We start from the raw sequence: 20687 nt of genomic DNA on the forward strand, positions 1-20687 counted from the left end.
CCTAGAACCCTCCTGGCAGCTGTTCCCTGAAACATCAGTCTCAGCTTCCCCAGCCTGTGCTCAGCCCAGACCTGTCTCCTCCGCTCGGAGATGGATGTGTGTCCTGTTGTCACCAGGCGAAGCTTGCTGTCCCCCTGGGAAGCCACTGCCACTTCATCCCCTCTCCATCCTGCATTTATCTCTCCAGCAGCACAAAGGGCGTCCCCATAAATTTCCATTAGTGTCGCTGCCATGGCCCCGCTTCCCGTGAGGCCAGCCGGGACACTGCCTGCTGTGCATTCCAGCCACGACCTCGGAAGTGGCTTCGAGAGCTCATAACCGCCTGTGGCTCTCCGGGTCTATAAATCCTCTGCCAAACGGCTTGGTGGTTGAGAATGTCTGACTTCTCTGGCTCCAGGTGGGGCACGCAAAGGCCAAGTCAGAGCCTCTTGGTGGGCGGGGGACGGAGCACACAGCCCAACCCCTCCTGCAACTGTGATCTGGCGGGCATGGGGGCGAGTGTGTAGTCTGCCAGCCTGCAGGAAGCCTCCACTGTGTGCCCAGCACTGTGCAGGATGCCATGTGTCCAAGAGAAAGATGGAACTGCCAGGCTTTGGGGAACATACCTGTCGCGGTTACAGCTGCTGCTCAGTCAGCTGTGTTAATGGACTCGGAGGCAAGGGGTCAGACTGGGTGCAGAGGAAATTGACTCTCTGAGCGATGCCTTCTGGGACTGCTCTGGGAAGGAGTGATGTTGGCGGGGGTGGGGGGCTCAACCATGGGGGCTGGAGTCACCTGGGGGTATCATCATATACATGCCTGCCAGCAGATGTACAGTCCACCGAGCACCCACACAGGGCCCCTTTGCATGGCCTGCATCTCCTCACAGCCTGGCATTCAGGGCAGAGTCCGGTTCCCTCTGTGGTACCACTTGGCCCCAGAACAGAGTCCCAGCACACGGAACCTTGTTACTCTTCATGGCTCAGCTCAGAAGCCAAGTGGCGTCCCTTGCCTGCATTCTGTTGGCAAGAGGCTGCTGAGCCCCTGGGGTTCGAGGGGAGGAACCAAGTGCCAGGAGGGTTGGGAGCTGATGTTGCAGCATCTTTGGAAAGCATAACCTGCCAAAACACCCATCTCAGACTGTCGTGGGGTGACATTTGCGGGTACAGGGGCTAGATGACATTTCAAGGTAGAAGTGGGATTCCCCCCTAAAAAGAGTGGATGTTCTATGTCAGAAAGAATGCTTTCAGGTGAAAAACCCAGGAACTCAGGAGTGACTGCAACTATAATGGAATTCCTAATCTCAGATAACAAGAAGTCCACAGGCTTGGTGGGGGGACAAAGCTGTGCATTGGTGGCTCAGTGACATCACCAGGGACCTCTACTCTTTCCAACTTTCTGCTGCCACACCCAGTGCATTGGGCTTCTGCTCCTCCTGGTCACAGTATGGCTGCTGCAGCTCTCAGCATCACATCTTCATAAGTCAAATTTCCAAAGGGCTAGAATAAATACGCTCCTACATCTGGTTGCTCTTTAAGAACAGAGGAAGCTTCCCAGGGCCCCTAGCAGGCTTCCTCTCATGTGTCCTAGGTTGTTGTGTGTCTCTTCTGTGAACCATGAAAGGCAAGGATGCTTTCCTGCTCCTTCTCAGAGCTCCTGCAGAGTTTGGTTTGTTCAGTCTCTGCCTCACAGGATGATGGGGACACCCGAATCTTGGAGATGGGAGTTTGCTGAGAATTTAACTGAGGGGGTTTGCAGTTGGTTCTCCCCTCCTCTTGAGGCAACCAAGGTTCCAAGCTGGGACTGTGTGTGTCCCAGACAAGGACAGGGTTAGGATGAAGCAGCTGGTGTCATCTCCACCAACAATATGATAAAAGCCCCTAGCTCACCTGGACAGGGACATCTTGAGATGGAATGTGCTATGGGACATTCCAAGGCAGTGGCCAGGCTAACCCCTGTGAGCACTGAACCCACCAGCTCCCCTGTCTTCCCCTCTCTGCATGCTCAGGGACTCCAGGATGCTGCAGCCAGGCAGACCTTCCTGAGGGGCATCCTTGATTTCAAACAAGTGCATCTCTGCATCACGCACATTTTAGGACCTGTGCTGGATCAGGATTCCTTCCATCACAAGTGACAGAAAATCCATCTCAAACTGTCTTGTACTGGAAAAAGAGAGAAAAAGGGAGAGACAGGGAGGGGACATATGATTCCTGCAACTACAAAGTCTGGAGGAAGCACTGGCTTCATGTCAAGTTGGATTTGAGGATCAGCTGACGTCATCTGGACCTGGCATCTCACCGTCTCTCTGCTCTGCTCTTGCCTCATGGCTTCATCCTGACCACTGGAAGCAAAATGAATGCAGCTGCTCCAGCCGCACATCTTATCTCCCCAAGGAGCAACGTTTCTGTGGCTCTGTGTGTCTATTCCTGAGGCTATTGGTGAAACGCCTGATTCAGGCCTACTCACGTGCCTCACTGCATCCAGGGGCTGAGACTTAGAATGTGATGATGGGAAGTGGACTTCATGTGTTACTGGGGAAGAGGAAAGGGCTGAGTTGGACCACAGCAAATGTCCTCAGCCTGAGACAGGATGGACAGGACTCTGGCTGGCGTTACATTTTCAGGGGGAGGAAGGGACCTCAAGAGAGTTGCACTGCAACAGGTGTCAGTCACCAGGCACACTGGGATGGGTGCCGAGAGCCTGATGATTCTAGAATGTTTGCCGAATTCAAGCGCTCCGGGGTCAGACCTCAGATCCTGGACCAGGGCTCCTTACTGGGTAATGTCACCTCAGGGCACATTTAGAGATGTTTGGAGGCACTCTGGATTGTCTCAACCTGGGTGGGGGCCAGGGATGCTGCTAAACACTGCCATGTACAGGACAGCCCCCACAACAGAGAATTAACCGAATTATCCTGCCCCAAAATTCCAGAGGGCTGAGACGGGGAAAACCTGGTCTGGATGGATTACTCATGGCTCAGCAGGGACTGAAGAGTCCTCCGAATAAGGCAAATGCCCCCAAGGGGGGTACACAACTCCTCTGTCAAGGGCTCATGGGTGTGTGTGGCATGTGTGAGTGTGGGCATGCGTGTGCCCATGTAGGGTATACATGCACACGTATCCTCAAATTCAGCTTGAACCTCACTCACGTTTAGACTTCTGATGTTTCCCCCATTCAGAATTATCCAGAGGTTTGTCCATATGCGCCATAGCTTTAAACGTGCATCGCACAGCCCACCTTTGAATCCACCAGGAGCTGTGATGATATGTGTTAAAGCCTTTGGAGCATCTGCAGTCCTAGGTGCTGATGAGGCAGTGACCAGACAAATTGGAAGCCCTGCCTGGGGCTCCCAGCCTGGGAGGCAGGGAAGAGTAGCAGTCAGTGATGTGGCCACATAGGGGAGACGTGTGCCAGGCAGGGAGGGCACGCAAAGGCCCTGAGGCAGGAGCAGACTCTTGTGCTCTTGAGGGGCCATGAGGGGCCATCAGGTGAGCAAGAGGGAAAATACAGAGGTCAGGTCAGAGGGGACCCAGCTCACATCCCAGAGATTGCACCTTAGTGGGTGGTGAGCACATGCAGGAAGAGGGTCAAGGGAGAGGTGGGGGAGGCCAAAGTCAAGGCCAAGGCTTTGCCAGAGGGGGTGGGGCTGGAAAGGGATGAGTTCATCGCAAAGGGGAGCAGAGAGAGTAGTAGCAGGAGGGAGGGGGACAGGAGACAGGGCCTTATTCTCTCCTGACCTGTGACTGTCTAGGGAAGGGTGGGGACACCCCGCTGCGGGTTTGAACATAAAAATGTGATGCTGATGTAACATTCAGTGTCAAGTTGAGATCATTATAGTGTATCATGCGGTCTTCCCTGTTTTACAGTAAGCAACGAGCGTGTGGGTGTGCCCTGGGTCTCCCTCCCCCTCTGGAAGCCCCGGGTGGGGATGATGGAGGTCCTTCTCCCTCTTTGCCCATGTCCCCCGCTCTGTCCCCTGCATCTGCCCCACTCCTGGGCCCATTCTGGGTCACTGTGACTACAAGCTCTCAGAGCTGCCCTCTTGCTGAACTCTGATTCTTTCCAAACTCCGTCAACTTGGTTTATTTTCTGTCTGACAGAAATAGAGCTTTTAATTACAGAGAAGAGCCCTCTGGTTCTACTTAGACAGACTTATTCCAGGACCGCCACGTGGTGGTCAGTTTTGTTTCCACCATCACATCCAGCCCCTCCCTGGCTCCAGTGCGGGGCGGGGAGGCCACTGAGCCCTGAAACTGAACGCTGATTCAGGCACAGAAAGAGATGTGGAAACACAGTGCCACTGCTGGGAGGAGAAGCAGGCACATCGTGGGACAGGCTGGCCCGGCGGCCAGTGGAGCTTGTGCTGGTACAAAGGCAGGACCAGAGGGGCTCGGCCTAAGGTCAAGTTCATGTGTGCTACGGGCTGGGTACCTGGGATCAGAGACTATAAAGAAAAGCATAGGGGAGGCTGCACTTTGGACAGTAACATTCCTGATCTCCAGCGGGGTATTAGCACAGGTTTCTTACTGCCTCACTGACATCTTACCTACTTGTGTGTGATAAACAAACCCTTCTATCGGCTCAATATTTATTTTTTTAATTTTTATTTTTTGTGGCCGCTGCAAAGCTTGTGGAATCTTGGTTCCCCTATCAGGCATTGACTTTGGGCCCTCAGCAGTGAAAGCGAAGAGTCCTAACCACTGAACCGCCAGGGAACACCCTCTGCTCAATATTTAACACAAACAATTTTATTTTCCAACTGAGAAGGGGATTATATGCTAAGGAAAACAGATTATTTTTATGCAAATTTGTGCTGGAGAAAAATGAGCCACCTCTATTGCATGATTTCTAACTTAAATAACAATTTGTAAGCTGCAAATGTTTGCAATTCGGGTGTGATTTGTTAAGTGTAGACAAACAATAAAATGAGACAGCTCATCGCCCAATGGGAAACCTGCTGTACACACTCCCAGCCAATGGAATGGCCTGGTCCCTGCCTGGCTGAGCCCTACTTATCTTTTGGATTTTTCTGTGGGCTGAATTGTGTGCCCCCGCAAATCCATATGTTAAAGTCCTCACCCCAGGACCTCAGGATGTGACTGTATGTGGAGGTGGGGCTTATAAATGGGTGACCGAGGTAAAGTGAGGCTGCAAAGTGGGGTTAATCCCACAGGACTGGTGTCCTTATGGGAGGAGATCTGGACAGAGACACACAGGGACAAATGTGTAGGGATGCAGGGAGGAGATGGCTGTATACACGTCAAGGAGCGAGGCCTCAGAGACCAGCCTCGGCCTTGGCCTTCCAGCCTCTGGACCTGGGACTATAAATATCTGGGTGTATGTTTCCGGGGCCCAAATGGACTGACTGTTCTGGGACCCCCACACCTCCTCCGCTGCCTTGTCCAAAGACACCTCCCTGTGACCACTCTTCACCCCGTCACCCCGCTCTATTCTCTGCAGTCAAAACCTTTGTTACCGTGCTCACCCCCCAACCCCTGTGCCCTCACAAGTGGAAGCCGTGGGGGTGGGCACCTCGTCCCTTCTTGCCAGTACGGCCTCCAGCCCCTGGAAGGAGTCTCATGTGAGGTGTGTCCCCAGGAGACGGCTGCAGAAGCTGGTGGCTTCTCCACAGGCAGTGCCAGGTGGCTGTTGCCGGTTGAAACGTCTTTTAGAAGAGACGTCTGTGGCCCAGTGGCCAAGCCGGAGAGGTCCCTGGCCTCCTAACCTGGTCACGGAGGGAGAAGAAGGGGGACGAGAGCTCCCACGCCCTCCAGACTCCGCCAGCTTCCTCCACACCCTGAACACAGCGGAGGTTCCTGCTGCGCTGAGGTCGTTGTGCATCTAGACGGGGCGGGGGAGCCCATGAGTGTCAGGACTCGGCCACGTATGACCCATTTTCTTGTTCTTTCTTCCCCTTGTCAACAAGTGCTCGTAAGCCCTACTGTGTGACCAGCTCTGGGGTCTTGGGGTGCAGCAGTGAAGGAGCCTGCTCTTGGGGGGCCTGCAGTGGGGGGCGAGAGACCCTAAAGAAGCCACGTGAGGACGCCTGAGCATGGCGGGCTGGCAAGAAGGTGCAGGACTGACAGCACCCAGGCCTTTGGGATGGGGAGGCCGTGGGGGGCACTGCAGCCCCGCCCCCGCAGGCCCCCAAGAACCCCTCCTCCAAACCCGTCCTTCCTGTCTGCAACTGCAGCCGCGGTCACTCTCAAGATAGATTTCCTTCCTCAAGGTGTGCTTTTTTTTTTTTCCTGTTTCACACATTTTGCAGGTTCATGAAAATCGTACATTCCAACTTCCTTCCTCCACAGAAAAATGGAGTGAAGTCTTCTTGTCAGAAAGCATTTTCCTGAGTGATGAACTCTCCCTGCAGCGCCGCAGCCCATACCCGTGTGACAGTGACGCAGGACTCTCCTTAGTCACAGAGTCAGGCAGGCGCTCTAACCCCAGCTGGGAGCAGGCAGGAGGGAGGGCCCCCCTCAAGGCTCGCTCCCGCTGGCTGGGGGCAGCCAGCACCACCTCTGAGGGCAGCGCTCACTACAGGAGGGGGCAGTTAACTGCCAGGACCCTCACATTTCTGTTAGGGCTGCTGAGGGAGCTGGAGGGCTGAGAAACACAGAGCAAGTGCTGTGCGCTGGAGACCCTCAGCTGTTGCTATCATCCTGACTGGTTGTCATCATGACTGATTATCCACTAGTATTAGTTATTATCACAATCGGTTATCATCAGTATCAGTTGCCCTCCTTATTATTTATTATCATGATCGGTCATTCTCATAATTGATTATTATAGTTATTGGTTATCATCATGGTTGATTATGCCAGTATTGGTCATCTTTCTCAGACAGCTCTACCTTGTTCTCACCCTTAGCCCCCAACAACTACAATGAGCCCCCATTTTTATTTTTATTAATATTTATTTTTGTTTATTTGTTGACTGCGTAGGGTCTTAGTTGTAGCAGGTAGGATCTAGTTCCTTGACCAGGGATCAAACCCAGGATTCCTGTATTGGGAGTGTAGAGTCTTAGCCACTAGACCACCAGGGAAGTCCCCCCCACACCACCATCTTTAAATAAAGCTCTTTCTCCAGTTGTGGGATAAGCATGACTGATCATGGGCTAAGTGTCCCCCCAAAGATGTCCAGATCTACCTACCAGGACCTCAGAGTGTTTCTGAATAGGAAATGGGGTTGTTGAAGGTGTAACTAGTTAAGATGAGGTCATACTGGAGCAGTGTGACCCCTAAACGAATGACTGGTTAGCTGATGAGAATAGGAAGCACATGGATGGATGGGGAGGAGGCTGTGATGGGAGTGGGTCGCTCCAAGTGTGGGCCCCGTGGGACTGCTCAGGTCACAGGCCCGCAGACCCAGCCCAGCCTGTGAAATTTCTGCTTCATAAAAATCTAAAGTTCTCTATTTTGCAAATACATGACCACTTTCTGTAAATGTCCTATGAGCCTAAGGAAAACAAAAAATTTCCTTGAAGGAATTAGGGGCTTCCTTATGTAAATTCCTTCATGGTCTTACTTTTTCAGTCTGCCCAGTCTGAAGGTGACGCACACTTATAGTTTTATCAAACTCTCCTTACTTTTCTAGTAATTTTTCCTTTTACACCCAGGTGCCAGTTCACTTTGGGATAACAGTTTATAATTATTCTGTCTCCTTCATAAAGAGCCTTCTCCATCCTATGTGATATCTGTGCTGAAAGTCTGGCTTAGAGAGGCAGTATTTGTCTGGCATCTCTTTCTCACTTGTTTATATTTCCAATCTTTTTAAAAAAAAATCACTCTATTTTAATTGTGTTTATTATAAACCATAAACCAGAGCTGTGTGTGAATGAAAATGTGCAAGCTGTGTGTGAATATGAATGTGTGCAAGTGTGTGTGTGTGGATTAGTGTGTATGTATCTAACTTCATTGAACAGCCTCTGCTATTTTAAAGAGAGAATTAGTTTGCTTACATTTATTGTAGCAGCCAACATACTTGAGTTCCTTCTGTCTTACTTTATTACCCACTTCAATTTTTGTTCCTTTTCCCCCCACTTCTCTATTTTTGATAATTCCCCATGTTTCCTTGTGAATTTATTCCACTGTATTATTATATTAGCAGGCACTCACCGGCCTCATCCCACGCTCAATTATGGAATATTCTGCTTTCCCTGCTCCCTTCATTTCCCCTCCCACATCCCTACTTCCAAGATAAGACCTTTGGAGAAGATACTTCATCCTATTTCATCTTGACGCTGAGGTTAAGTGGAGGCCACAGCTAGGCCGTCCCATGCAGGCATCTCTCCTAGTTCAACAGCCCTCGTTGGACACTTGCGTACTTGTCACCAGTGTTGCTCAGGTCTCACTTCGGAGGACAGTGTCCCTTGAGCATAGGACCTTCCCGGTAGACACCCTCTGTCTAGCAGCCACCAACACCATGACCACCTGGGGAACAGATAGAGCTGGGCATGGGGAGTGGCTGATGTGGGCTCCAGGCTGGGGCTCTCCTGGACCCTCCACTGGACTGCACTAAGAGGTGATCATCTCCCCTTCACTTCTCTTTCATGTCTTCCAAGGGTGTCAAAAAATGTTCCATGGGATCTCAGTGGGACGTTAATCCCTTACAGGTGCAATGTCCCTGTCTTTCCGCAGGGAGACGGCAGGGTCCAGGGGCAGAGTGTGGAAGCTAGGGTTTCTGAGATGAACATCATCCCCCTGTTTCTCTCCCTGTGCTCATTCCTTCTCTAACCGTGGCATCCCTATTGCTCTTCCATCGGTAGCAGGATTTAGAAGTGGTCCCAGCGGGCCTCCTCTGGGGGCTCCCGGCTCCCACCTCCCCAGCCTGTCCCGACCCTGACCTCTGCCCCCCACGCCATCTCTCCTGCAGGTGCAGACAGATGACCTACTCGGATGACCTGCCCCAAATCTCGGTGGTGTTCATCTTTGTCAACGAAGCCCTCTCGGTCATTCTGCGCTCCGTCCACAGCGTGGTCAACCACACGCCCTCCCAGCTCCTCAAGGAGGTGATCCTGGTGGACGACAACAGCGATAATGGTGAGTGGGGCCAGCTCAGCACCCCAGTGAGGGAAGCGTGTTGGAGCCCTGGAGCCCAGAGTTCTAATTCAGGGTATGGGCAGGGCCACGTTTCCTCCAGAGGCTCCAGGAGAGGATCCCTCCTGCTTCTGCCAGCTGCTGGCATCTTTGGTGTCCTGGGCTTGTGGCCACACCTCTCCCCCTTCTGGTATATTTGTCTCTCCTCTTCTTATAAAGACCTTCGTCCTTGAAGTTAGGGCCCATCCTAATCCGGAAGGTTTTTATCTCAAGACCCTTAACTGTTTACATCCACAAAACCCCTATTTCCAAAACCCCTACAGCCATCATCCAGAAAGGCCCCCCGTGTGTTGAGTATCCCTAAGCTAATCACACCTTCACTTCTTGTTTGTGGACAAAACTCCAGTGGGAGGCTTGCTGATGGGGAAGGGGCCAGTGCTCACAGCTGGAGCGCGGGCCCCAGGGATTTCTTATCATGGCCCCACGTCGGCCTCCATCCAGCCCAGGCATTTATCCACACCCACCAGGCACGTGGGGCTCCAAGCCCCCAACAAGGGTCTGGAGGTTCCTGGCCTGTCCTCATCTGTTCCTCTGCAGAAGCAGAGAGGAGCATGGACCCCACTACCAGCGGCTCCCACACCGAGGTCCCGGTGCACTGAGCTGTGACTGTTGGGTCTCTCCATCATTGCAGTCTCTCTTTCTCACGTCGGGAGGCAGGGGGAGGGTGGAGGAAAGCGGGGAGAGGCCTCCCAGAGCCCTCCTGGCCTGAAGGATCTCCAGCCTCGCCTGTCCTCTGTGTCTACGCCAGGAGAGCCCCGCCTGACACTGTCAAGGGAGCGAGAACGAGGCCTGGAGAGGGCAGGACAGAGCACGGGGACACTGCTTTGGGACCCACTGGCTCTGCAGCTGGAGCCCTCCGTGGGGCCAGGCTGCCCTCCCGGGAGTATCCACTAGAGCCTGGTGGTGGGCGTGTGGGGGGAAGGCCTCTGGGTGGTGGAGGTCTTCTGCGAGAAGTCCCCATAGCCAAGGCGTGAGAGTATTGCAAAGGCCCAGGAGCAAGGGTCTGGTTCCAACCCTCTCGGCTCCTCCTGCACAGCCCCGAGCCCACTCCCAAGCCCTCTGCTCCTCCCTGCACCTCCTCCCCACCCACTCCCCTACCCCTGAGGGCAGCTAAGGGTGTCCCCACACTGCTCCTTTCCCATGCCTGTAATGTCCTCCTCTCTACCCCGCTGGCTCCCTGTCCCGTCACAGCCCACGTGTCACCTCCACAGGCCACCCCTGTCCCTGCCCCGCCGACCTGGAGAAGCCCCCTCCCCACTCAGACACCCACTCCCTTTCCCCTTTTTCTTGTTTCATTTTGGCTAATGTTTGCTATTATTGTGACCTATTTTGTTGCTTGTACTTTTAGCCCTCGGAAGCTTCCTCACAAAGACTCCTGGGCCCTCATCTGTTTTTTCAATGACTTATTGAGTTGAAATTCTCATAACGTAAAATTAACCATTTACAAAATAATTGTAGAGTTCAGGGGTGTCAAGGACGTTCACATCATTGTACAGCCATCACCACCAACACCACCAGAACCTTTTCATCTTCCCCAAATGAAACCCTGTCCCCATTAAACACTAACTCCCCATCCACCTCCCATTCTGCCTTCTGTCCCTATGGACACGTCTGCTCCAGGGACCTCATGTAAGGGGAATCACATAGCACTTGCCCTTTGGGGACTGGATTATTTCACTGAGCATCATGTTCTCAAGTTTATCTACCTTGTAACATGTGTCAGAGTTTCCTTTCTAAGGCCGGACCGTATTCCATTCTGTGGATGCACCACGCTTTGTTTATCCATCCATCTGCCTGTGGACTGCGTTCCTACAGTTGAGTAATTCAGCCCCGTTTTCTCTTATTCTCATAACAAGTGCTTCTGTCTGGATCAATCTGGCTTGACAGATCGTGGTCTCTCTCGCTGGAACACAGCTCCACAAGGTGGGGGTCTTATCTCTCCAAAGTCCCCCCAGCACCTTGAGCCGCGTCCAGCCATGGTGTGTCCTCTTAAAGTTTATGAAGTATGGATCCGGAGCACACAACGACTGTGGGTCTCAGTGGCCTCGGGCTCTCCCACAGTGCCACACCTGAAACTTCTCTGTGTCCCCGCAGTGGAACTCAAGCTCAACCTGGACCAATACGTCAGCAAGAGATACCCGGGCCTGGTGAAGATCGTCCGCAACAGCAGGCGGGAAGGCCTGATCCGGGCACGGCTGCAGGGTTGGAAGGTCGCCACGGCCCCCATCGTCGGCTTCTTTGATGCCCATGTGGAGTTCAGCACAGGCTGGTAAGGCTGGGGCCTGGGGCCAAGTGGAGCTGTGCCCTGGGTGGGGTCGGGTGGGGTCGGGTGGGGTCTGCTACGGCCTGCAGGAGCTGGGCAAAGAGGATGAGCCCGGTGGGGGTGAGGGGGGCGCAGCTGAGTCCAGCCACGTGGCCACTCCATGTGCAGTTCCTAGAACCCAGAACCCTGTTTGTGATGCCTGTGTATGAGGACTGATCTGTCTCCCCACCTTGTGCCCAGAGGAATTTTAATTGGCCAGTCACTCCAGCAGGTGACAGTTCAAATGAGGATGTGCATGTGACCTTAGGTCAGGAAGGTACACACAAGGTTGGGTCTCGTGTATATGAAATGTGGTCTATCGGGTCTCAGTTAATAGAAACCCAAGCCTGATTGGAAGCAATTTCTCATCCTTATGAGAAAGTCCTAGGACACAGCATCTGCCCATTTTCCCCCACCCATCCATTCAGGGGCAAGACGGGCTTCTAATGAGAAACCTGGAGGGGGATCTGGCCAGAGGAGTGGCCGGGAGACTGAGGAGTGGCCAGGATACAGGGTAGTGGCCAGGATACCACGGAGATACCCAAGCACGTGTGCAGGACGATCTAGAGGTGCCCCGGGGGGCAGGGACCCTGCAGGGCCTCGGTGCTCAGTGTGAACCCCAGACCAGCAGCATCTGATGCCCCTGAGAGCTGGCAGGAAGTACAGATCTGTGGGATACAGGGTCCCAGGGTGGGGCCCCGGATCTGTGCTCTCTCGCCTGAGGATGTTCATGAGGCTGTGCCCAAAGGTGGCCAGTGATGCCTTAAGAACAGAATCATTTGTCCAGCAAATTATCCACATGGAGCTTCAGAGCTGCGGGTGGCCCTGGCGCCTCTATCCAGACCCTGATGTCCCTAGGCAGGTGGTGAGCTAATGCTGTCACAACAGGTGCCTGAGGATGTGTTGCTAGAACAGAAGGATGTGCCTCAAATTTTTCTGGAAAGCACCCGCTGGTCTCTTGGTATGTTTCCTAATTTCCTCTCTGGTGGCTGCATCTAGGAGTTGCCCCTTGAGCCCTCACTCCTGCCAGGCCCTGCAGAGGACCCAAGAGGAATAAACGGCAACTGGGTGGGGAGGGCAGAGCTTGGCGATCCCGCGGGAAGGATTGGGACGGGACAGTTGGGCCACCAACATGATGTGAGTGTTTGAGCCCCGGGCAAGCCTTGGTCTCTTCATGCACTGACTGGTGATGTTAGAGAGCTGGATTGTTGCCAAGGTTACATGAGGGATGCTTGTGAACAGCGCCGGCTTCAGCACACAGGTGTCAGACAAGTGCCCAGCTGGGACTGAAGACTGAGACCCCAGGGGACCACCTGTGTTGGAGGGGCTGGGACATGAACAGGTGGAGGGAGGGTCACCCAGTGCATGTCCTGGGGCTGCCATAACAATGACCAAAGGCTGGGGGCTCAAAACGCGAGAAATTCATTCTCTCACAGCTCTGAGGCCAGAAGTCAAAATCAAGGTGCAGGCAGGGCTGGGCTCCCAGGAAGCCCTTGGGGAGGAGCCTCCCAACTCTTCCAGCTCTGACGGCTCCAGGCGTCCAGGGCTGTGGCAGCATCCCTCCATCTCTGCCTCCGCCATCACATGGCTTCGCCTCTGTGTCCTGGTCTCAAGTCTCCCTCTCCTTTCTCTTAGAAGGACACACCTTGGATTCACGGCTCACCCCAATCCAGGGTTATATCATCTTGGGTTTTTTTAAATGAATTACCTCTGCAAAGACTCTGTTTCCCAATAAGGTCACATCCCGGGTTCCAAGTGGACCAGTCTTTGTGGGAGGACACCATTCACCCCTCTTCCAGCTCCGGGGGCTCCAGGAGTCCCTGGGCTTGTGACCGCGTCCCTCCAATCTCTGTGTCTGTCTTCGCATGGCTTCTCCCCTCTGTGTGACTGTGTCTCCCCCCTTCTCTCTTCTAAGGACCCTTGTCTGTGGATTTAGGGCCCACCTAGGCTTCCCCGGTGGCTCAGATGGTAAAGAATCTGCCTGCAATGCAAGAGACTTGGGTTTGATCCCTGGGTCAGGAAGATCTCCTGGAGAAGGAAATGGCAACCCACTCCAGTATTCTTTCCCAGAGAATTCCATGGACAGAGGAGCCTGGTGGGCTTCAGTCCATGGGGTTGCAAAGAGTCGGACACACCTGAGCCATAACACACACACACACACACACACACACACACACACAGAGGTCACCCAGTGTGATCTCACCTGAAGATCCTTAAGTTAAACCCACAGTGGTAGGGTATGCGAGGGGTCCACAGTGGGCGGGGAGCATGAACCCCTCACCCAGGGGCAGCCTGCAGCCCCTACCAGCCGAGCAGCGGGGAAAAGTCAGCCCCATGTAGCCAGTTTGCCCCATTTTGAGAGAAACTAAAACTCACTCTTCATTATATCAAATCTCCCAAGTCACATCTTTAAACTCTCTGAAGCCTAAACTAAGAGGTTCACTGAGATATTCCCTCGAGGGAGATGAGAGGATTATAGGGAGGGGGTTCATGATGGGTATGCTGATCAAGTCCCACAGTGCCTGGCCAGGTGTCCCCAGTTAGGGCCCCTGAGGGTCTGGCCTTTGGGACCTCTCAAAGTTCCCGGTTTTCCTAACTGCTGTTTTGGTTGGACCAGGGCTTTGGTGCCTGGTAGGCAGGTGAATGGAGCCCTTTCCTTCCACACTCCTGCACTCCCGCTGGTACATCTCAGCCAGCCCAGCACCACCAGTGTGTTCTCAGGGCTGGTTCTGACCCAGAGCATGCCTGACCGAGATGCGAGTTCTGACTTCCCCTGCGGCTGCTGCTACGTTGCTTCAGTCGTGTCCGACTCTGTGCGACCCCATAGACGGCAGCCCACCAAGCTCCCCCATCCCTGGGATTCTCCAGGCAAGAACACTGTAGTGGGTTGCCACTTCCTTCTCCAATGCATGAAAGTGAAAAGTCGAAGTGAAGTTGCTCAGTCAGGTCCGACTCTTAGCAACCTCATGGACTGCGGCCTACCAGGATCTTCCACCCATGGGACTTTCCAGGCAAGAGGACTGGAGTGGGGTGCCATCGCTGCTGGCCCCCATTTCCCTCTCCTCTGCCACCCTCATGAAGCAACTCTTCTTTTCCCGTGACATCTGCCACCTTCTGTCAGTAATGACGTTACGGTCTGTCCTCCACCAGGTCACTGCATGCTGTTGTGTAGGTTGTGCCCTGCACAGCTGTACTCGAAGGCCTTTCTGTCCCTCTCGTGTATGTTTAACTCCCTGGAGCATTTGGAGGACGTTTGGGAGAGTCACAAGTCTATCACATCAAAATGCCATTTGAAACTACTGTAACTTTAATTTTTACCACTGAAAACCCAGTTAGCCATCTGCAAATAGCCCTCCCCTCCCAGAACTGCCTCCATAAAGATTCTGCCTTATTAGCACATGTGGCATTTGCAGAGAGCTTTTCATCTCTGAAGCACTTTGCTAACAGTAATGAATTAATCCTCCTCGTGAAGCTGAAAGGCAGGTAAATACCAGGCTCTCGCTTGGAAGGACAGGAAGAAAGGCTGGCTATTGGGTGAATCTGGCCAGGCAGAGTCCGAGAGCTCCCACCCTGCCCCAGCCCCTGTTGTCCCTCCCTGAGCTCGGCCCCTGTCCCCCTGTTCATCTCTCTGGTGCCCCAGTCAGCAGGCTGCTCATGAGCCTGTTGAACTCCAGCCCCTTGGGCAGCATCTCATCCTTGCAGGAGACAAGGAAGGTCGTCTCGAGAGTGAAACTCTACCTGTTTGCCCCTGGGGACTCCTGCATTGAAAATTCACAACCCACAGCCTTTGTCCTCTGGTCTCTCTCCTCTCCGCCTTCATCGCCTTCACGGCCACCATCTCTCCACTCCAGCTGCCTGGCCTGCTTCCCAAGCACACCAGCGCGTCCCAGGGGCTCAGCGCTGGCTGCTCCTTCTGTGTGCCGCACCCCACCTACCTCGCCAACAACCAGCTGCTACATCCTACACCACCTCTGCTCATCACCCAGTGCAACCTGCCCTGAACACCTTATTTAAAACTGCAATTCCAAATCACCCTTATTTTGCTCTCTTTTTCTGTCACAATACATATCACCTCCTAATATATCATTTACTCATACATTTTTGTCTGTCCCCCCATACCCACTCAGTCAGGCCCACCACATACTGTTGTGTAGGTTGTGCACTGCACAATGGCACTTGTCAGCCTTTCTGTCCCTTCAGTATATCCTAAGCTCCTAGAGGCATGGATTTTTTTTTTTTCTTTTCTAGTTCACGGGTTTGCTCCAATGTGTTACAAGAGGGTGTGGCACATTGATGCCTCCATTCCTGCTTATAAATGAATGTACCTTCCAGCCCTGGAGGGAAGGCCTGCCAGGAAGTAGGATTCGCTTGCGAGAAAAGCCAGACTGTGAGGCAGGCCTGCTGACAGACTGAGCTGACTCACAGGGCTCTCTGGAGCCAGGACAGCCCATCAGAGATGTCAGAGATTGGGCCTGGATGGTGTTTATATCCCTAGTGTCAATCGCTGGTTAGCCACGGGCTGCCTCGGGCAGAGCGAGACCTCGGGCAGGCGAGTGTGCAGCCCAGACGACTTCGGGGCTTCCAGAGGTGCAGCGCTTGGATCTACCCTCTGCAGGGTTGGTCTAGCCCGACATTAGATGCGGGTGTGGCTGCCTGGGTCCTGGCTCCCTACCTAGGGGGACGGGAAGGGGATCCCTGGCATCGGTGCCCCTCCTCAGGGACCGGCATCTCCTTGCAGGGCCGAGCCCGCCCTTACGCGGATCCGGGAGGACCGCCGGCGGATCGTTCTGCCAGCCATCGACAACATCAAGTACGACACGTTTGAGGTGCAGCAATACGCCAGCGCGGCCCACGGCTACAACTGGGGCCTTTGGTGCATGTACATCGTCCCGCCCCAGGACTGGCTGGACCGCGGCGACGAGGCGGCGCCCATCAGGTGAGCCGGCCACCAGGGTTACTGGGGCGGGGCCTGCACTGGAGGAGTCAGGTGGGCGGGGCCACTGGGGCGGGGCCTGCCCTGGAAAGAGCCAGGACAGTGAGGTGGGGCAGGGCAGCAGCAGCGGCCTTGGGGACTGGAGGGACTGGTAGCAGTCCTCTGCAGAAAGCCAAGGCCTGGCACCAGGTGCGAGAGTAGAAGTGGCAGGATGCAGTTGGTACAGGGTTTCCCTAGGTGTGCAAAGGGACATGGTGGTGTAATGGGGAAATGGGAGGTGGCTCCATATTGTGACCTGAGTGATAACCAGGTGATCAAGGTGGCAGAGTAGGACATGTGCTCATCTTCTCCTGCGAGAACTCCAAAATTACAACTTGCTGCTGAACAACCATGGACAGGAGAATGTTGGGTCCCACCAAAAAAAGATACCCCACATCCAAGGGCAAAGGAGAAGTCCCAGCAAGATGGTAGGAGGGGAGAAATCACGCTTAAAATCAAATCCCACATCTACCAGCGACGCTTGAAGAGCTCAAACAAAACCTTGTGTGTACCAGGAGACCCCACAGAGACTGAGCAAGACCTGACTTTGAGTGTTTGAGTGTCTTCTGCAGAGGTACAGGTCAGCAGTGGCCTGCTGCAGGGGTAGGGGCTCTGGGTGTAGCAGACCTGGGTGTGGCATAAGCCCTCTTGGAGGAGGTCGCCGTTAACCCCACCATAGAGCTGTCAGAACTTACACAGGACTAGGGAAACAGACTCTTGGAGGGCACAAACAAAACCCTGTGCGCACCAAGACCCAGGAGAAAGGAGCAATGTCCCCACAAGAGACTGACTCAGACTTGCTTGTGAGTGTCCAAGAGTCTCCGACAGAGGCGTGGGTCAGCGGTGGCCTGCTGCAGGGTCAGGGGCACTGAATGCGGCAGTGCATGCATGGGACCTTTTGAAGGAGGTCGCTATTACCTCCACCATAGTTTGGTCTCAGGTCAAACAACAGGAAGGGAACACAACCCTGCCCATAAACAGAAAATTGGATTAATGATTTACTGAGCATGGCCCCACCCATCAGAATAAGACCCAGTTTCCCCCACAGCCAGTCTCTCCCATCAGGAAGCTTCCATAAGCATCTTATCCTTATCCCTCAGAGGACAGACAGAATGAAAACCACAATCACAGAAAACTAATCAAACTGATCACATGGACCACAGCCTTGTCTAAATCAATGAAACTATGAGCCATGCCATGTAGGGCCACCCAAGACTGACAGATCACGGTGGAGAGGTCTGACAAAATGAGGCCCACTGGAGAAGGGAATGGCAAACCACTTCAACATTCTTGCCTTGAGAACCCCATGAACAGTATGAAAAGGCAAAATGATAGGACACTGAAAGATGAACTCCCCAGATTGGTAGGTGCCAATTGGAGAAGAGTGGAGAAATGAGTCCAGAAAGAATGAAGAGACAGAGCCAAAGCAAAAACAACTCCCAGTTGTGGATGTGACTGGTGATGGAAGTAAAGTCCAATGCTGTAAAGAGCAATGTTGCATAGGAACCTGAAATGTTAGGTCCACGAATTGGAAGTGGTAAATTGGAAGTGGTCAAACAGGAGATGGCAAGAGTGAACATCGACATTCTAGGAATCAGTGAACTAAAATGGACTGGAATGGTGAATTTAACTCAGATGACCATTATATCTACTACTGTGGGCAAGAATCCCTTAGAAGAAATGGAGAAGCCCTCATAGTCAACAAAAGAGTCCAAAATGCAGTACTTGGATGCAATCTCAAAAATGACAGAATGATTCTGTTCATTTCCAAGGCAAACCATTCAATATCACAATAATCCAAGTCTATGCCCCAACCACTAATGCTGAAGAAGCTGAAATTGAATGGTTCTATGAAGACCTACAGGACCTTCTAGAACTAACATCCAAAAAAGATGTCCTTTTCATTATACGGGGCTGGAATGCAAAAGTAGGAAGTTAAGGAGTAACAGGCAAATTTGACCTTGGAGTACAAAATGAAGTAGGGCAAAGGCTAATAGAGTTTTGTCAAGAGAACACACTAGTCATAGAAAACACCCTCTTCCAGCAACACAAGAGATGACTCTACACATGGACATCACCAGATGGTCAATACTGAAATCAGATTGATTATATTCTTTGCAGCCAAAGATGGAGAAGCTCTATACAGTCCACAAAAACAAGACCAGGAGCTGACTGTGGCTCAGATCATGAACTCCTTATTGCCAAATTCAGACTTACATTGAAGAAAGTAGGGATAACCACTAGACCATTCAGGTATGACCTAAATCAAATCACTTACGATTATACAGTGGAAGTGACAAATAGATTCAAGGGATTAGATCTGATCAAAAGAGTGCCTGAAGAACTATGGTCAAAGGTTCGTGTCATTGTACAAGAGGCAGTGATCAAGACCATCCCCAAGAAAAAGAAATGCAAAAGGGCAAAATGGTTGTCTGACGAGGCCTTACAAATAGCTTAGAAAAGAAGAGAAGCGAAAGGCAAAGGAGAAGAGGAAAGATATACCCATCTGAATGCAGAGTTCCAAAGAATAGCAAGGAGAGATAAGAAAGCCTTCTTCAGTGATCAGTGCAAAGAAATAGAGGAAAACAATAGAATGGGAAAGACTAGAGATCTCTTCAAGAAAATTAGAGATACCAAGGGAATATTTCATGCAAAGATGGGCTCGATAAAGGACAGAAATGGTATGGACCTAACAGAAGCAGAAGATATTAAGAAGAGGTGGCAAGAATACACAGAACTGTACAAAAAAGAGCGTCATGACCAAGATAACCACGATGGTGTGATCACTCACCTAGAGCCAGACATCCTGGAATGTGAAGTCAAGTGGGCCTTAGGAAGCATTACTACGAACAAAGCTAGTGGAGGTGATGGAATTCCAGTTGAGCTGTTTCAAATCCTAAAAGATGATGCTGTGAAAGTGCTGCACTCAATATGCCAGCAAGTTTGGAAAACTCAGCAATGGCTACAGGACTGGAAAAGGTCAGTTTTCGTTCCAATCCCAAAGAAAGGCAATGCCAAAGAATGCTCGAACTACCGCACAGTTGCAGTCATTTAACACGATAGCAAAGTAATGCTCAAAATTCTCCAAGCCAGGCTTCAACAGTACATGAATTGTGAACTTCCAGATGTTCAAGCTGGTTTTAGAAAAGGCAGAGGAACCAGAGATCAAATTGTCAACATCCATTGGATCATCGAGAAAGCAAGAGAATTCCAGAAAAACTACTTCTGCTTTATTGCCTAGGCCAAAGCCTTTGACTGTGTGGATCACAATAAACTGTGGAAAATTCTGAAAGAGTTGGGAACACCAGACCACCTGACCTGCCTCCTGAGAAATCTGTATGTAGGTCAGGAAGCAACAGTTAGAACTGGACATGGAACAACAGACTGGTTCCAAATCGGGAAAGGAATACATTAAGGCTTATATTGTCATCCTACTTATTTAATTTATATGCAGAGTAAATCATGTGAAATGCTGGGTTGGAATCAAGCTGGAATCAAGATTGCCAGGAGAAATATCAATAACCTCAGATACAAAGATGACACTACCCTTGTGGCAGAAAGTGAAGAACAACTAAAGAGCCTTTTGATAAAAGTGAAAGAGGAAAGTGAAAAAGTTGGCTTAAAGCTCAACATTCAGAAAACTAAGATTATGGCATCTGGTCCCATCACTTCATGGCAAATAGATGGGGAAGCAATGGAAACAGTGAGATACTTTATTTTGGGGGGCTCCAAAATCACTGCAGATGGTGACTGCAACCATGAAATTAAAAGACGCTTACTCCTTGGAAGAAAAGTTATGACCAAACTAGATAGCATATTCAAAAGCAGAGACATTACTTTGCCAGCAAAGGTCCATCTAGTCAAAGCTATGGTTTTTCCAGTAGTCATGTATGGATGTGAGAGTTGGACTATAAAGAAAGCCGAGCACTGAAGAATTGATGCTTTTGAACTGTGATGTTGGAGAAGACTCTTGAGAGTCCCTTGGGCTGCAAGGAGATCAAACCAGTCAATCCTAAAGGAAATCAGTTCTGAATATTCATTGAAAGGACTGATGCTGAAGCTGAAGCTCCAATACTTTGGCCACCTGATGCAAAGAACTGACTCATTGGAAAAGACCCTGATGGTGGGAAAGATTGAAGTCAGGAGGAGAAGGGGGTAACAGAATGAGATGGTTGGATGGCATCACTGACTTGATGGACATGAGTTTGAGTAAGCTCCAGGAGTTAGTAATGGACAGGGAAGCCTGGTGTGCTGCAGTCCATGGGGTCACAAAGAGTTGGACACGACTGAACGACTGAACTGACTGATAACCAGGTCAGGTGAAGGAGAGAGAAGGAGG

The 20687-nt window shown here is 51.9% G+C and overlaps 1 protein-coding gene across 1 annotated transcript in view; it reads left to right on the forward strand.

Annotated features, from left to right (window-relative positions):
- Positions 1–20687, forward strand: part of GALNT9 (polypeptide N-acetylgalactosaminyltransferase 9) — a 120716-nt gene that overhangs the window by 43686 nt on the left and 56343 nt on the right. The window contains exons 3-5 of the mRNA XM_069558598.1: positions 8851–9017; positions 11169–11343; positions 16115–16312. Of these exons, the coding sequence (XP_069414699.1) occupies positions 8851–9017; positions 11169–11343; positions 16115–16312 (540 nt within the window). The remainder of the gene's footprint in view (positions 1–8850; positions 9018–11168; positions 11344–16114; positions 16313–20687) is intronic.

Source organism: Ovis canadensis, chromosome 17 (genome assembly GCF_042477335.2).
Source record: "Ovis canadensis isolate MfBH-ARS-UI-01 breed Bighorn chromosome 17, ARS-UI_OviCan_v2, whole genome shotgun sequence".
Classification (NCBI taxonomy): Eukaryota; Metazoa; Chordata; class Mammalia; order Artiodactyla; family Bovidae; genus Ovis; species Ovis canadensis.